Source organism: Sceloporus occidentalis, unplaced genomic scaffold (assembly GCF_023333645.1).
Source record: "Sceloporus occidentalis isolate IW3139 unplaced genomic scaffold, rSceOcc1.0.p SCAF_74, whole genome shotgun sequence".
Taxonomy (NCBI): Eukaryota; Metazoa; Chordata; class Lepidosauria; order Squamata; family Phrynosomatidae; genus Sceloporus; species Sceloporus occidentalis.
The window spans coordinates 4,491,552-4,507,623 of record NW_028317054.1 but is presented as its reverse complement, the minus strand read 5'-3'; the positions used below and the strand labels follow the sequence as shown (position 1 = coordinate 4,507,623).

At 40.1% G+C, this 16,072-nt stretch overlaps 1 protein-coding gene across 1 annotated transcript; it reads left to right on the top strand.

Moving 5' to 3' along the window:
• The first annotated feature begins 6,034 nt into the window (after positions 1 to 6,034).
• On the top strand, positions 6,035 to 16,015 carry LOC149285992 (nuclear factor erythroid 2-related factor 2-like). The gene is made up of 5 exons (XM_089494681.1): positions 6,035 to 6,076; positions 12,585 to 12,857; positions 12,948 to 13,040; positions 14,018 to 14,197; positions 14,837 to 16,015. Exons 1-5 carry the CDS (start codon positions 6,035 to 6,037, stop codon positions 16,013 to 16,015), a joined length of 1,767 nt encoding a protein of 588 aa, XP_089350807.1.
• Positions 16,016 to 16,072: the final 57 nt, after the last annotated feature.

Here is a 16,072-nt window from a genome sequence, read left to right as displayed (position 1 = left end):
ACATACATACACACACACGTATATATACACACATATATATATATATACACACACACACACACACGTATGTATATGTGTGTATATATATATATATATATATATATATATATATATATATATATATATATACACACACCAGCTTACAAACACACTGACCATCTCACACCAACATACATACACTGCACTCACACCCCTTTCTCCCCATCTCTTACCTTTCTCATCTTCTATCTTCTTTCTTCCATCCAGTTGTGGGAGCGCGAGGTCTGTCATGTCAGACCTCTGCTTTACTGCTCCCTCATCACTACGCGCCGGTAATTGATGCCGAGCGCCGGGACATGACGTCATCACCGCACTTGGCATCAATAGCCGGCGTGTAGTGATTAGGGAGCAGGGAAGCCGAGGTCTGAAGTGCCAGACCTCGAGCTCCCTAATGTCGGGCTAGTTAGAGGGAGGTCGTGATCTCCCCAACCAGCCCTGCTGATCAGGGCTAGTTGGGGAGATCACGATCTTGCACCTACCTCGGCGTGGCCCTGAAGACCGGCCCAGGGGAGGCGGCTTCTCCACTCGCCCCTCCCCTAGAGATTTGTGGCTTCGTGGGACTCTCCGGCTGGGTAAGTATTCGGTAATCGGTTAGTACCCGGCGTATAAGACGACCCCCGACTTTTAAGAAGATTTTCTGGGGTTAAAAAGTCGTCTTATACGCCGGAATATACGGTATGGATTAAAAAGGGCATCGCATACTAACATGAAAACATCATCCCAATGGTGAAGTAGAATGGAGGAAGTATCATAATTTAGCGCTGCCTTGCTTCCTCGGGGTCTGGACAGCATGCCATCACTAAGGAGACAAAGAATTCCCAAGTTTATCGAGTTTATCATACAGTATAATGTCAGGATGGCTGTCCGTCAATCAGTAGAAGTTATGTGATGCAGCAGGACAATGACCCTAAGCATCTAAGTAAATCTACAGAATTGCCTAAAAAAAGAAAATCCACCTTTTGGAATGGCCCAGCGTTATGGAATCTGCTAGCGCTATATAAACAAATGTATTATAATTCCTCAAGAGAGTTGAAGGTCTGATCTGCAGCTACCAGAAGTGCTTGTTTGAGGTTGTTGCTGCCAAAAGAGGTTGGACCAGTTATTAAATCCATGGGATCACTTTCTTTTTTCACTAGCACTGTAAATGTTTATTGGGTGTGTTCAATAAAGACATGAAAGATTATCATTGTTTGTGTGTTATTAGATTAACCCCTTCAATCCCCTATAGACGTACTGGGATGTCCAAAAACCGCCTATTAAGAAACCCCTATGGACGTCCCGGTACGTCCAGCCCTTCTTGCAGCGTCAGGGACACATCCCTGCCGCTGCGCGGGAGATCAGGCTGTCTGCCCTGCGGGGATATCCTGCCCTCCGATGAGGCACAGAGAAGCTGCGATCTCAGTGTGATCGGTGCAGGGGGATCGCGTGGAGGGGAGTGAGAAACCATGTCTCTCACCCGTCCTGAAACAGAAAAGCTGAAAAAAAAATGTTAATTTATTTAAAAAATAATATTAAAAAAATCATTAAAATATTAATATAAATAATACTAAAAAAAATTTATAATGTGAGCTGTGATGTCATTGTGACATCACTGGCATGTTCAGGAGGTCCCTAGGAGGACCTCTATCCATTTCTGTGTAAAAAAAAATATATAAAAAAATACAAAAAAAAAATGTAAAAAAAATTAAAAAATATATAAAAAAAGATAATAAAAAAACCTTACTTCCCATTGCCCTAGCATAACATCTAGCCAGTATAACCCTCCTGCCCCCGTTCACAACCCCCAAACCCGTTAAGCCATAGGCATAAAAAATTGTACACCTTATAGTATGCTCCCTGGTGCTGGGAAAGTCTGGAAAATCTGTATAAATTAGGTATTTCTGAAATCAGGACACCTGAATTGATAACCTTGGAGGGGATTTTCCATCACTTTACCTAATTTCGTGAGGATTCAGAGGGAAAATATAAAAAAAAAAATAGTTTTTTTTTTTCTAATCTTCGCTAGTTTTTAGTAAATTTCTCATTCTAAATTTTCAGCTAATCATCCAACTATGGTATCAAACGAAAGCTCTATCTCTCCTTGAAAAAACAATATATAGTTTACATATACATACCGCAAAAATGGCAAAATTACTCCGGGCTTTGAGGTACCAAAAACCCCATCAATACTTGTGACTTATAAGATGTAGATCAAATCACATTTAATGTAGAGAACCAGATAATTCCAACAGGTTCATTTACTTTTTCTTGCAACTATATACAGATGTGTGAAAAAAGCACACCCTCTTTGAATTGTTTGGTTTTACATATCAGGACATAATAGCAATCCTCTCGTCCAGAGCAGGTCTAAAAATTAGGTAAGTTGCAATAAGCAATGACATGCTGTTTGGGGGCAAACAGTGGCCCAGGCAGGCTGTTTGCAAAGATGTAACTGGGAAGCTGTCTGGAGGCAGCGATGGCACAGACAAGGTATTTGGGGCAAAGATGGACCAGACAAGCAGTTTTGTGCAAAGATGGCACAGACAAGCAGCGGAGGTTGTCTGCGTACATCGCTGCCAGAGAGGAGAACCCAGGTTCCCTGCAGCGCTGCTGGGGGAACCTCCTCGCTGGTGAACTGGATCATAGTCTTATAGTCAGACTTCTATTTGAGGTCGGATTATAAATTGACCCTGAATATAAGACAAGGGATATTTTTCAGAGCATTTGCTCTTTTAAAAACCTCACCTTATATTTTAGCAAATACGGTACTTTAGGGTTTAAGGGTACCAACATGTGCAGCGTGCCCAAAACGGAACCATGAAATATGGTGCTGGAATTTAATTATTTCCGGGGGTGGTTTTCATTCCCAGTCTGGCCCTGGTCCTTCTCCATGGTACGACAGTTTTTGCCACTTAGTGGTTGTTTGAAGAAGTCAATCAGCTTCAGGTTCCCATTTAAATAAATGGCACGTACCATACATGTGCACAGGGGTCTGAACAAACTCCTGCTTGCAGCGTTTACCGATGCAGGGGGATGGATAGAGTGTCACATTAATTAAATTTGATTTACAAAAAAAATCATTACAACATCTACTGCATTTGAGGAGTATATATGTACACATTGTTCTTAGCAGTTGATTAAAGTTCTTTACACACACACACACATATATATATATATATATTTACACACACATTATGTTCATATTGTCTAAACCTGTCATAATTTAGCAACCCTGCTCTATTCACGCCCTAAATCTGACATATTGGTTGACACATGGCAAATATTTGACATAGTACATACAGTTTTCCACTTCTAGTACGGACATGTACAAAGTTTACTGATATGATTTCTCACCACTTTACTTAATTTTTTTTTTGTGAACTAATAATAAGGTGTTATTGTGAACAGCATCCTGTAATCATTTTGGTTGATGCTATACAATGTATGCAATCCTTAGAGTACCCAGTTTACTCTGATACAACAAATCCCTACACGGTAAGTTACAGATACACATGAGAAACACTAGATTGAAACATTGCAACATTTTTGCTTTTGCATTTGAAATGCAACAGGACCAGAATAAGGACATTGCTCTTTGTGTATGCACACAGTGTTGCAGACATATATACAGTAGACCCAGAGGTACCGGGAGCTTCTAATAACTCTCTAACTTAGCTCATTCATAGCTTACTTTACTGACAAATATTAGGAATCATTGTCCCTTTAAAGGATGTGATTTTGGATAAGGATATTCCTTTTATCAAATCTCCCAAAAATGTGTATTGTGAATGAGAGAGAAATCAGTATCATTTGGAGTAATCAAGCAAGTTCAGCCCACCTAAAGTAGGTGGGAATAACTGTTCTTATATCCTACCTCTTCTGTTCTTATATCCTACCTCTTCTGTTCTTCTAAGTTTCAACTTAACTCATAGACCACAATCTATAGCTAAGTATTAAAATTGTTGAGCTGGGGTATACGAAATCTTTGAGTGTCAAGTCTTGCAGTAGATGCATTCCACTTAAAGCTCAGCATTAATATTGCAGGGCGGATGTCACGTTGATATAGATACTCACAAATTACTAATGCAATCTTCAGATTCCAATGTGGCCCATGTTGGATGAAGTTCAGTTTCCTCAGCCAAAACATTTTTATAACTTCTTTTTAATACTTGCACCCCAGTGTTTCAGTGCAAGTGGACCTCCTGGCAGGGTACTGAGTTACTTCTCTGCATGGGGTATTATATGATCAACGCAATCCGACAAAGGCCAGAGGATAAAGCACATACAGTACAATGTTTTTTTCAGTTCTACTCAATAAGACATATTGTCATGATAGGAAGAATATCTCAAGGTCGTATGGATCATTACATTGTGTTAAGTTCTGCTTTGAGCACATAAAAGAAAATCCTCACTTACAGTAGGGATTTGATTCACCCTGATTATGTTGTGGCTTCTTCTAGTATAAAGTAGCTAATAAGGTGGCGGTTTAATTTTCACTCCTTCATAGAACACAGAGCATACAGGTCTATTTCAGGAATACGCTCTGTATATGCAAGAAAGACATGAGAAAGCTCCTAAGGAGAGAACGTTAACAAGAAGTACACAAGAACCCACCCGATCAAATTTAGCACTGAACAATTTGTATTTTGCATAGGAAGAAAAATGAATTATACATGGTTTTTAAGATATAATTCTGTCCAAAGACTATACATATATTTTGACTCCTGTGTCACACTTCTCAAAACCAGTTGAAAATAACATGATTAGGAACCTTTAATTGTAGGATACCATGGAAAAAGTCTTCAGGAACAATAGGGTAAAGGTAACATTTTTTTACTGCTGATCACAGAAAACGAGCAGGTTAGTCGGGTTCAAGTGAGTTCGTTACACCGAAATATAATTTACATTAGGTGAACGGAATTTTTAGAATGTTTTGATTTTCTTAAACTTGTAGACTGTAGTCTCAGGAGTTTGCCTGTCTCTATTGCAAAAATGTGGCACAGAATAAGTAAACTTTCTCAGTTATACTGGTTCAACCTTCCCATCTGTGCATGGGGACTAACGCCTATCGTATTAACCATGCGGCATTCCTTTTCAGGTTTGCCTCGTGATAATTTTTTCTTAACCCTGCCTGTTTACTTTCATTAGCTTTTGTTTGATGACCACATTTTGGAAATTAGGTCAGCTGCTGGTATATTTAGCGTATGAGGCACCGGATCCTGCTTTGAGTAAATTCCTCCATAGTACATTTCCACATCATCTGGGCTTGACGCTGTACCTAGCACTGTACACGAACTTCCCCACTCTTATTACATTCAGCCATGTTGAGAAAGAGCAGTTCTGGACTAGGGTTGTAAATGTGGAACATTCGTCATGTGGATTCCATTGGTATCCATGGTGATTGCTTCCTATTCAGAACCACCAGAATTTCACTTTACCCATTGGACCCATTATATGTGGCTGGTACAAACAGACCATAAGTTTACACTTTGATAGATAGATAGATAGATAGATAGATAGATAGATAGATAGATAGATAGATAGATAGATAGATAGATAGATAGATAGATAGACAGACAGACAGACAGACAGACAGATAGATAGATAGATATAAAATGAATCTAAAATGGTTACAGTCCAGTTTAAATAAAACTATTCCCATTCAAACATAGAGAGTACAGCAACGGGAAGCATTTGTTCTTACACAGACTACCTAAGAGTTAAAATAAAGGGGTGTGGACGAAGGGTGATGGGAGAATATGTCTTACAGTAAACGTTATCGTAGTCTATGTTGTCATGGCAATGTGGGCAGGGCCTGCGTATTCCACCTTCGGATAGGCTGACATTAGAGGTTTGCTATACGACCGTACTTTCCTGTCACATTACTTGGGACGTCCGCAGGCTGTTGCCGTCGAGGCCGGGTAGAGCGAGTGGGATTTGGGCGTCCAGATACACCAAGACGGACATACCGCTAATATATCCGACAGGAGCCACCCGGCCAGGGTCAGGGGCCAACATGACGGAGATTGCCTTACCTCTCTCACAGCAGTCACAACAGGTAAGGTAACGCCCAACGTGGACGGCGAGAGCTGCCACCTGCCCTGCTGCCACCCTTTGACTAATGGTGGGGAGAGGGAAAAGGTCTCGAAGAGTAAGGGGGTCTCGCGGGAGGCTGTGCTTTGGCACTGACACCCTGACAGTCCCCTGAGATTACCCTCCCCCACCTCTGTAGCTCTTACACAAGAGCTGTGCATGTGATCATTAGATCTGGTGATCTGAGCACGGGCGGTGGGAGGAGATCTTAACACTTCCGTGACCACGGGGGTTCTTTGGTACCCATAGCGTTCGGGAAGATTGGTTAAAATAAAGCTTGGAGATATAAGAATGAATGTATGTGCGACATTCTAATGTGAAACCGGGTATCGCCATCACTGCTCACAGAGAAGCTAAATTCAGCACCGAGTAACCAGGAACTTTTCTTTCTACTTTGAACCTCCGATATTAGGGTCTCGTGTAATAAATAGATATATCCTATACATTGAACCACCGATGTGTTTAGAAATACTGAATCTCTAAAGGTTCATCGTGATCACGGCCCCAATGTAATAAGGATGGATGGGTTACAGCTGATTTCCAGGCCAGTTATCTCATTTCCCAGAATTTGTCCCAGAAGTGGGTGTTTTGGGGTATTTCGAGTTTGTGGAATGTGAACAGTAAGACTTTATTGGGACAGACTGAGATGGAAATCGCAACAACTGGCTAAAAAATGGCAACATTCTAGAGATTTCTGTTCCAGCGCCATTTAAATGAACCCTTGTTTGTCCTCCAATGTCACTTGGTCACCATTAAAATACTCCTGTTTTACTGGCCGGACTCTGTTTGCACGCTCTATCCTTGCGGTCACCGGGGTTCTCTTTACAGGGTTCATTGATCACATACCGGGATTAGTGTTTCATGTATGGAACATGCTTTTTTTTGATTGTAGGTGTCATTTATTGTTCTTTTCTTGAGTGTAACGTCATTATTTAGACTTTGAGTGATAATAACTTATTAAGTCATTGAGCGCCTGCTGGTGTGTTTAATGCCCAGCAAAGAACTGTTAGCATGTGGGAACAGTGCCCTCCTAGGACTTTTACTCCAATAAGTGGCACAAATAAGATTAGCTCTGCCTGCCCATTGTGTTGCGCTAATCAATAGGTTGCTTTTGTGTAAATAAGCCAATAATATTGATGTCCTGTAGGTAATATTTGCCTTCTGTCATGAATGCAGAGTTGCGATTATCATAATATTGGGTAAATTAATATGTAGGTTGGCTTTGACAAATATATAACCTGGGTACATGATTTCTTTATCTTAACCTCCCTGTGACTTTGAGCCTTGCAGGGAGTGGTTGGTCTAAGAGAATTGCCAAAAAAGATAAGATAGAAAAAAAATTTACATTTTAGTCTGTGCGCTAAAAGGAACATGACTGCAACTGGCTGCTATTTGACAAACACATCCTAGGGGGATTTGTATAACATTGATGTAAGATGTTACGTATCCCTCTTGTGCCTTTGGTGCAGCTTTAGGACATTATTTGCTCTTCATGTGTAGAGGATTGATTGCTGGATCATATTTACTATGAACTCCGATATAAATGGTGGTTAAGATGACAAAGTGCTGTGCATCATGTTAGCTGATTGTGTTTGGAGTGCCAAGGTCTATACCATATGGTTTGTCAGGGATGGCTAACACTGATCACCTTGAGTATTCTGTAAAATAGGCTCAGTTACACTCACCGATTGAGCTCAGACATTTTATCACAAAGTTCCTCCAGTAGAGCTGAAGATATAAAAGCCATGAACGCAAAAAGTTGAGATGCAGAAATGTTTCCAAGGACAAGCATGGCGAGCGTGTGCATTCATGTCTGTTAGCTGTGACTTTCTCTGCTGGTTTTACTGTGATTGAGATACCATTTCATAAATGTCTGTCCTCATATGTCCTTAAAACAATGACAATACCTGCAGTATATGTGAGCTCTCGTCATGTGTATAGTCTGATTTCAGGGAGAAAACATAAATAGGTGCCAAACGTGATAGAATGTGAACGTAAACATTATATACGGTTAACATGCTTTTAATGTAAATAGGGACCAAAAATGCCCAATTTGTCCAGTCTGACAGCAGACTTGTGCATTGGCTCTCCCTACAGCACCAAGAAGTGCTCATCATTCACTACACCGGTCATCTAGGAGCTCGACACAACGCAGACCTCTGAACCCACAGCTCCTTCATTTTTATACTTTGCTTAATGAGAAAAGGTGTGGGTGGTATAGAGAGAATTTAATGTAATTTTGTAGCAATTTTCTTTTTTTTTTTCCCTTTTACATGGATTAAAAATCCTCTAAAGTAATCAGAAATTTTTTCATCTAGAAGCAAACATAAAATAAAGCAAACTTAACCTTACAACATTATCCAGAAGCATGGAAAATGCATTAGAGTGTTGGCATAATTGTTTTCAAAGCACATCAAGTAAGAAACCTGGAATGAAAAGTTCTTGTGTGTATCTTGAGCGTCGCTGAGAGCCGTGGTTGGATGTAGACAATCCCTTTGAAGGATCCCTGTGCGTGCGAGCGTGCGAGGGGGCGCTTATGGTCTCAGTGCACAGCAGGGACTTGTTGGAACTGCTGGGAAGATTGCGCAACCAGTCCTGTGAACTTCCTCTCCACTCCCTCCTGGAAAGGCAACTTTTTTTTCGTTTTCTTTTTTTCCCCTTTTATTAAAGTTTCCCCACTCAGAATTCCACAACCACAGCTGCCAACATTTTCACAAATGTTCCACTTGTGGAAGCTGTTTCTACTTCCATCCACTTTGACTTGCAGCTCCACTATACGTGGGATAAGGCAGTTTGCTCAGCCTGTATTAACAAATGTCACCTGTCACATTTTATACTTCTGTGTTTCTGAGATTCTCTTTTAGAGATAAAATGTAACAAAGGCTGCGGATCGTCTTTAAACGTCATTTGTTGGGGCAGTATGATTATTATTATTTAATGACTTATGTAGCGTCATATTCCGCAGGGCTGTACAATGGGTATGAGCCTTTCAATAATGGGTTATTTCATGGTTGCAAATACGTATGCCCTGATTTTAAATGTTCACTTTTCCAGAAAAGTGAGAAAAAAGGTAGGCTCTTTTTAATTTCCTGTCTTGGGCAGATAATATTGGTTGAAGTATTTGATAAGCCTTAGTGATGTCACATAAAACATATTTTAAGGCAGTAAACAACATCGCACAGGATATTGTAGGAGCTGAATATGCCATATAATGCATCCCTAAAATGCTGAATTTCTTAAATGAATATCAAAGCATATTATTTCTCTAGGTTGCATTGTAAACATAGGATGTATTTGTTTATTTGGTGCAATTACATTTGTATTTACATCTCTTAAAGATATATTTCCTTTTAAAGGAAGGTCACAAAATAAAGGAGGGACATGGACTTTTAATGCATGTTAATTGCCTTCGTATGTCAAAATATTTTTCAATTTATTATACTTTATAAATGACCGCTTACACTGCCCAACCCGAATCGGTTGCATTTAATATAGTCTTTTTAATATTTATAATGGATTGTCAAAACCATCATTGTGGACGTTGCCCATTCTTGTCTGCGCCAGTAAAACTGGAAATGCCTGCTTTTCTTTAAAGGAACTGTTATGGGTATTTATTTTCTAAATAAAACTTTCTTTGAGCAACTCTATAGAGAATTCTATTCCATTGTCCCATTGAGATGAAACATTAAGCCACTGCTTAACAAAACCCAAGGGCCAGGCTGCCATGGTGACTAGGAAATGCATCCTGGTGCTGGGGGTTTTACCTGCTGGACACGCAAATTGGCTCTATAGAGCTGGTTTTGCATCCAGCTACTGGCTTATTCTAGGAATTGGGAGCTCGGTGTCATCTTGTTACCCCATAGGAGTAGCATGACATTTCCCGGATTGTTTGTCTGGTTCCTGCGTAAGGGACAGTCTACTGGCCCTGACTCTCCTACTATAGGAGAATGTGTACTTTAATGCATTCTTCCAAAACAAATAAATAAAGCTGGAAACAGAATTTGTAGCCATGCTGCAAAGCTGCTTCTTCCTAGATGATCCAACATCTCTTCCCACTGATTGGCTGCTTGAAGCTTTCCATCAGTGGCAAGAAAGTGCTTCCATTGAAATCAATGGGAAGGCTTTACACATGCGCACCGGGGTCTTAACAGACCCTCTCTACGCAATGTTGACCAGAGCCAGTACTGGTGGTGATTACATTATGTGCAGGGAGGAAGCTGGGAGGGCGGTAAAAGAGGATAAATGGATAAATGCACTTTTCAAAAGAAATCTATATGGGTCACCCCACAAAACATAACTATGCATTCAATACTAACAGCAATAAAACCTACATTTTGCAGCCTTACGCTGTCTGAATTTCTTGCCAGTTGTGGCCAGTCGCTTGCAGTTGAAATCAGTGGGACATCTTCTTGCAAATGCATTCGGCCCCCTGGAACTCTCATGTACCCCACACTGGAACCGGCTGGTGGAAGGTATACCATGAGTGCGCCCTGCTGAACAGGAGATGCATTCTGCATCATTATTCATAGAAGGGAGTTTTAAAAAATCCCTCCACGGGGAAAAAGTTAATTTATTGGTGACAATATGTGTCAATGGTGCTGGGGAAAGAGAGTAACACAACTCAAGGTAAAGATAGTGGTGTGTGGAAGAGCACTTCACTCCTCAATGCAGGATTGAACTAATCTCAAAAACCAGGTACTTTTTTAGTGATCCCCCAAGTTTATGTGCTCTGTTATGCTAATGCCTAAAAGTTTCTGTCTAGCTTTGCCTATGATTACTATAATGTAACACTTGATGGTTCAGGTTCATCCCCTGAGGTTCCAAACCCAACATTATTTGCGGTAAATGTGGTTATCATTGTGAGCACAACGTTGCAGAATGCCCATCAGTATGCAATTACACATAATGTACCAGAATGTGTAGCTGATGTGAAGTGTGCAAGGGTTTAGAATAAAATTATTAGGGTAACTTCTAAAACATTTTGTACCACTGAACACACGCATTATCTCTCATGTTCTATCAAAGACACACTTCTATTCTTTAAGACACTTATGGCATAGAAGACAAGTTAGAGCCAAGTTTATTTATTGTTTTACATAGCGCCATCATATTCCACAGCGCTGCACAAGGTTCAGGGACAAACAGATCTGGTTCATAATCGTATGGGTTATAAGAATGTATATATATCTGCTTATTTTGTTTAGTCCTTACCTGGACACCATATTGGTTGGTGGGCCACTTACAATCCGATTTTATTTTATTTTATTTTTTTGTGACCTTTCCTGTTTGTGCGCATTATTCAGAATATGATCCTCTCTCTGTTGCTAGCAAGTAGCGTGTAGGAATGTGCACTATCTTGCTTGGCAAGGACAAGTCCAGCCTGTGAATTATGTGTTTTATGCAGTAGAGCTTAATAGTTCTGCGCCCAACCCAATCTATTTTAGTAATTGGAGACCTTTTCAACTTCTGGTATCCCCTCTCCAAATCAGTGGTAATGGTTTTGGCATTGTTTGTTATAAAACAAGAAAAAACATTGGAAATAGGATAATCTCCAGACATTTCACGCAGGTGTATAGACTGTAAGAAACACAATGATAACAAACACAATGATGTGTCCGTGTGACCCAGTGAATAATATAGTGGGAGAAAAAGAAATGTACTTCTTCACAAAAAAACAAAATACAGCCGTAAGGGGAACTTTCGAAGGTTATGCACAACCATTGGATTACTCATCCCTTTACACTTCCGCAACATGGTTTATTTAAATTGTCGGGCATTAGGAGGAAATATTAATTTCCAAGTTACACAATTTATGTATTTTTTTTTTTTCTCTTCCAGTTCTCTGAAAAAGTACAGCACAATTTTGGTTTGTTTTAAGTTTTAAAACTGGTTATAATGATGTGGTGTCAAGTCCAAGCACACATGGGTGTAGAAAGTACCTTTGTTGCCTACTATTAAAATTGTTTAGTAAGCAGTCCCAAGCCATGACCGACAATTTGGTTGCACAGTTTTGGTTGTGTGAACGTTTTGAGTGAGCTTGGTTAAAATACTTGTGTTTATTTGCCATCCGTTGGCTACAATGAATGCTATGGAAAGTCTTGGGTGAGGTAAGGATACATCGCTGATTAAACGTACAGTTCACTAGGAGTAGGTGTTTCATTCTCTCAAAGGTTTGTTTCACAGACATGTTATTGGAGCAGCCGGTCTCTTATATGTAGCAGTAAATAAAAACTGCAAAGAAGTCACATACAGACATATAAATGTAGCAAACCAGACAGACAGTAGAAATGTGATATCTCCACCAATAAAAAGCGTGTTTTCTTTTACTTCTATTATGAGTTTAAAGCATAGCCATTTGTTCTTATTTGTGCAAATAAATGTGGACTTGAATCAAATGGAACACATATTACCCCTGATTAATTTTGTGTGAAAAACTATAGAATAGACTCATTTTCTCTTACTGTTTTTTGTAGGATATGGATCTGATTGATATCCTTTGGAAACAAGACATTGACCTTGGTGTGGGCCGTGAGGTTTTTGACTACCACCAAAGACAGAAAGAATATGAACTGGAGAAACAGAAGAAGCTTGAAAAGGAAAGACTAGAGCAGCTGCAGAAGGAACAGGAACAAGCTTTATACACCCATCTGCAATTAGATGAGGAGACCGGGGAATTCATTCCCATCCAGCACCCGGCACCGGTTCAGCCAGCAGTATCCACACAAGCGCTTACCAATTCCATGCAGGTAATACGGGTTTTTTTATTAATTCTTGAAGGAATTGCTCCCTAAACAGATCTTGGCATTAATACCTTACTTTTGTTTTTCTCTACGTAGAGTAAAGATAGCACAGGAACAGTAACTGCCTTGTCCTCGGAGGATTTCATAAATCTTTTGACCGATACATTCCCCTTTGTCGTAGAGAATGTTGTAAGTACTGACGAAACGACAAATGTTTTATTCTGCCTTACTAAATATAATGGAGTTTTTGCTTAAATATTGACATTGGCTATTCTTTATATGTTCCTGGGAATTTGTTTTTTACACATGTAATCATTTTTTGAAAATCACACTGAATAGTTGGATGGATGAATGGAGTACGTATGAATGTACGCGAGTTAATAAGTGTGTGACTTCACTTGAATAGCAACCCCGGGCCAGAAGGGATCAGCCCTTTCGCTGATTTTCGCTGCTCAAACACTACACTGAGCTGGTTTTTATAATGAAGTAATTTCCTACATAACCTCATAACATTCATGAGTGTGATTAAGACTGAGGCATTGTGTTTACCCCAAGGCTGTATTAAAAGGAGCATGTGTCTAGTAAGACTGATACATATGTTAAAACACAAAAGAACACTGTTTTAAACTAACTTTTACACTAGCAATACAAATGTGGTGGAAGTTCCACTTTTAGTTTTGAACCTAATCGTTTTGGTGTAATTATAGGGGTAGCAAATTGCTGCCGTTTTCCAGGGGAGCTTGATTTTCGGCATCTCCTGTAGCCGTGATGTACCGCAGAAGCAGGGGAACCTCTGCTCTCCTGCCGGCCCATGAGTTGGTAGAGATCGAAGGAGGAGCCTTACGGCATAATGACCAGCAGCATTTTCTGACCTTGGCCGCATAGGCCTAGGGTGGTTGGTCCAGGAAGGACAGACACTATGCCACAAAGCCAAAGGGCATATGAGCCTGTTGGGCAGAAGTAAAGGATGACTGCTACAGCTGAATCCCATGGTTGGTTGAGGCACTGCCCTGGATCAGGCCTGAATGCATTGCCAATTATAACCCAGCGCTGTGAGTTTGTTCACTCCGGTCCAGAGTGCATGGTTTACTATTGTAATATTACCAATGAAAAGTTATAAGAAGTGATTTAACAGTTTACCAAAATTATTGTTGTATTGTCCACAGGTACCTAGTGCAGAATACCAAACGTGGGTTCCCAATCCTCAAATAGAAACCAACCCGAACTTCCTGTATACAACAGAAAACTCTGAAGCAGCTCATTTGCAGAACACAACTGCTGATGGAGAGAGCTTACAAGAAATGGAACAGGCCTGGGAAGAATTAATGTCTATAGCAGAAATGAAGGTAACGTTATTAACTCGCCAAAGCCACGACAAGCTGACTAATATTTAGAAGTCAACAAAAGCCCAAATTTAACAGCAGAGCTTTATGGAAGATAGTAGTCTGTAGTCTTCTGTCATTCAACTGTACTGGCATGTCAGCCATGAAACCCGATGTATAATTGCAACTCCCGTGTGTTTTGCCATCCTGTGAGGTTTAGTTATAGAGATGCAATTACAAACCCAACAATTGGTGTACAGTGCTTCAATCTCTTGGGTGCTGATCTCTGTTTCAACAAATCCAAGAGTAAGAAAACAGCAGCTGCATGATAGCAGTCAGCTTGATTACATCATCTAACATATTTACAATACATTATGCAGGTTCTTACCTTCTTTCATGAACATATCGCTGTAATTGGACCTGGATAATGTATGATTTGGGTAATAATAATAAAAAAAAAAAAAAAAATCATCATAACAACGAATGTGCCCCGTCAATTTCCAAATTTGGGGTTGTCCGATGGAATAAGTCCCAATAGGCTTGGAGCTACATTATATGTTTATTGTCCCTTGCAAGTATCAACTCAGTAACAAACGTTTTAAATGTTTTGTTTGCATTTATGTTCCTAAAGTAACATTTCCCCCCATTTTTATTACCCTACAGTGTTTAAACAACGACCTTGATGGTATGGTCGATCTAAGCATGTACTCAAATCCAGAATACCCGGTGCTGGCAGAGACTTCCAATAACTACAGCATGTCCAATCCACAATCTGGTTTTGAAAAGCCAATTGACAACACCATTTCCACCTTTTCTGGCGAACTTGGGGGTTCATTCTCTACAAACATACCTGCAGTGAACACAAATGATTCCTTTAATTTTTGTGACGACCTGTTGACCCTCATTGACACAAAAGTAGCCAATGTTGTGCCTTTAGAAGACAGTTTAAACCAGTCTCTAAGCGAGTTTCTAAATGAAACCGTTGACATTACAGACTTATCATTGTGCAAAGCTTTTAACGGAAACAGTCCGCAAGAATTTGATTCTGATTCAGGAATTTCAGTCAATACAAGCCCCCGTATAACATCACCGGATCCATCCATGGGTTCTTCTCTTTACGGAGATGCTCATTATGGCTACAGTGATTCAGAAATGGATGACATTGAGAGCACACCTGGAAGTGTACAGCAAAATCCGCCAGAAAAAATTACACACACACTTTCAGAAGAGGCTTTCTATTCCCTTTCACCTTTAGTTCCACATGACATGAATTTATTTGAAACTGATGTTCTCAGCCCAACAACAAAAGAATTGCCCACTGAACCTGGTCACAACAAAACCCCATTTGCAAAGGACAAGTCTTTGAGTCGCATGGAAGCTCGTTTCAGTAGAGATGAGCAGAGAGCTAAAGCTCTCAATATACCATTCTCGGTTGAGAAAATTGTTAATCTACCGGTTGACGACTTCAACGCAATGATGTCCAAGCATCAGTTCAATGAAGCCCAGCTTGCCCTGATTAGAGATATACGCAGGCGCGGCAAGAATAAGGTAGCCGCTCAAAACTGCCGGAAGAGGAAAATGGAAAACATAGTAGAGTTGGAGAGTGACCTGGACAAGCTAAAATATGAAAAAGAGAAATTACTTGCAGAGAAAGGAGAATACAATAACAGCCTCCATCAACTGAAAAAACAGATTGGAAGCCTATACATGGAGGTCTTCGGCAAGTTACGCGATGACGAAGGAAAGCCATATTCCTCCAGTGAATATTCTCTACAGCAAACAAAAGATGGAAATATTTTCCTTGTCCCCAAAACAAAAAAACTTCAAATTAAAACAGAGTAGTGTTGATTTATGTTGGTTTCCTTTCTTTCCGTCTTATTCTGGGGTGGAATTCTTAGG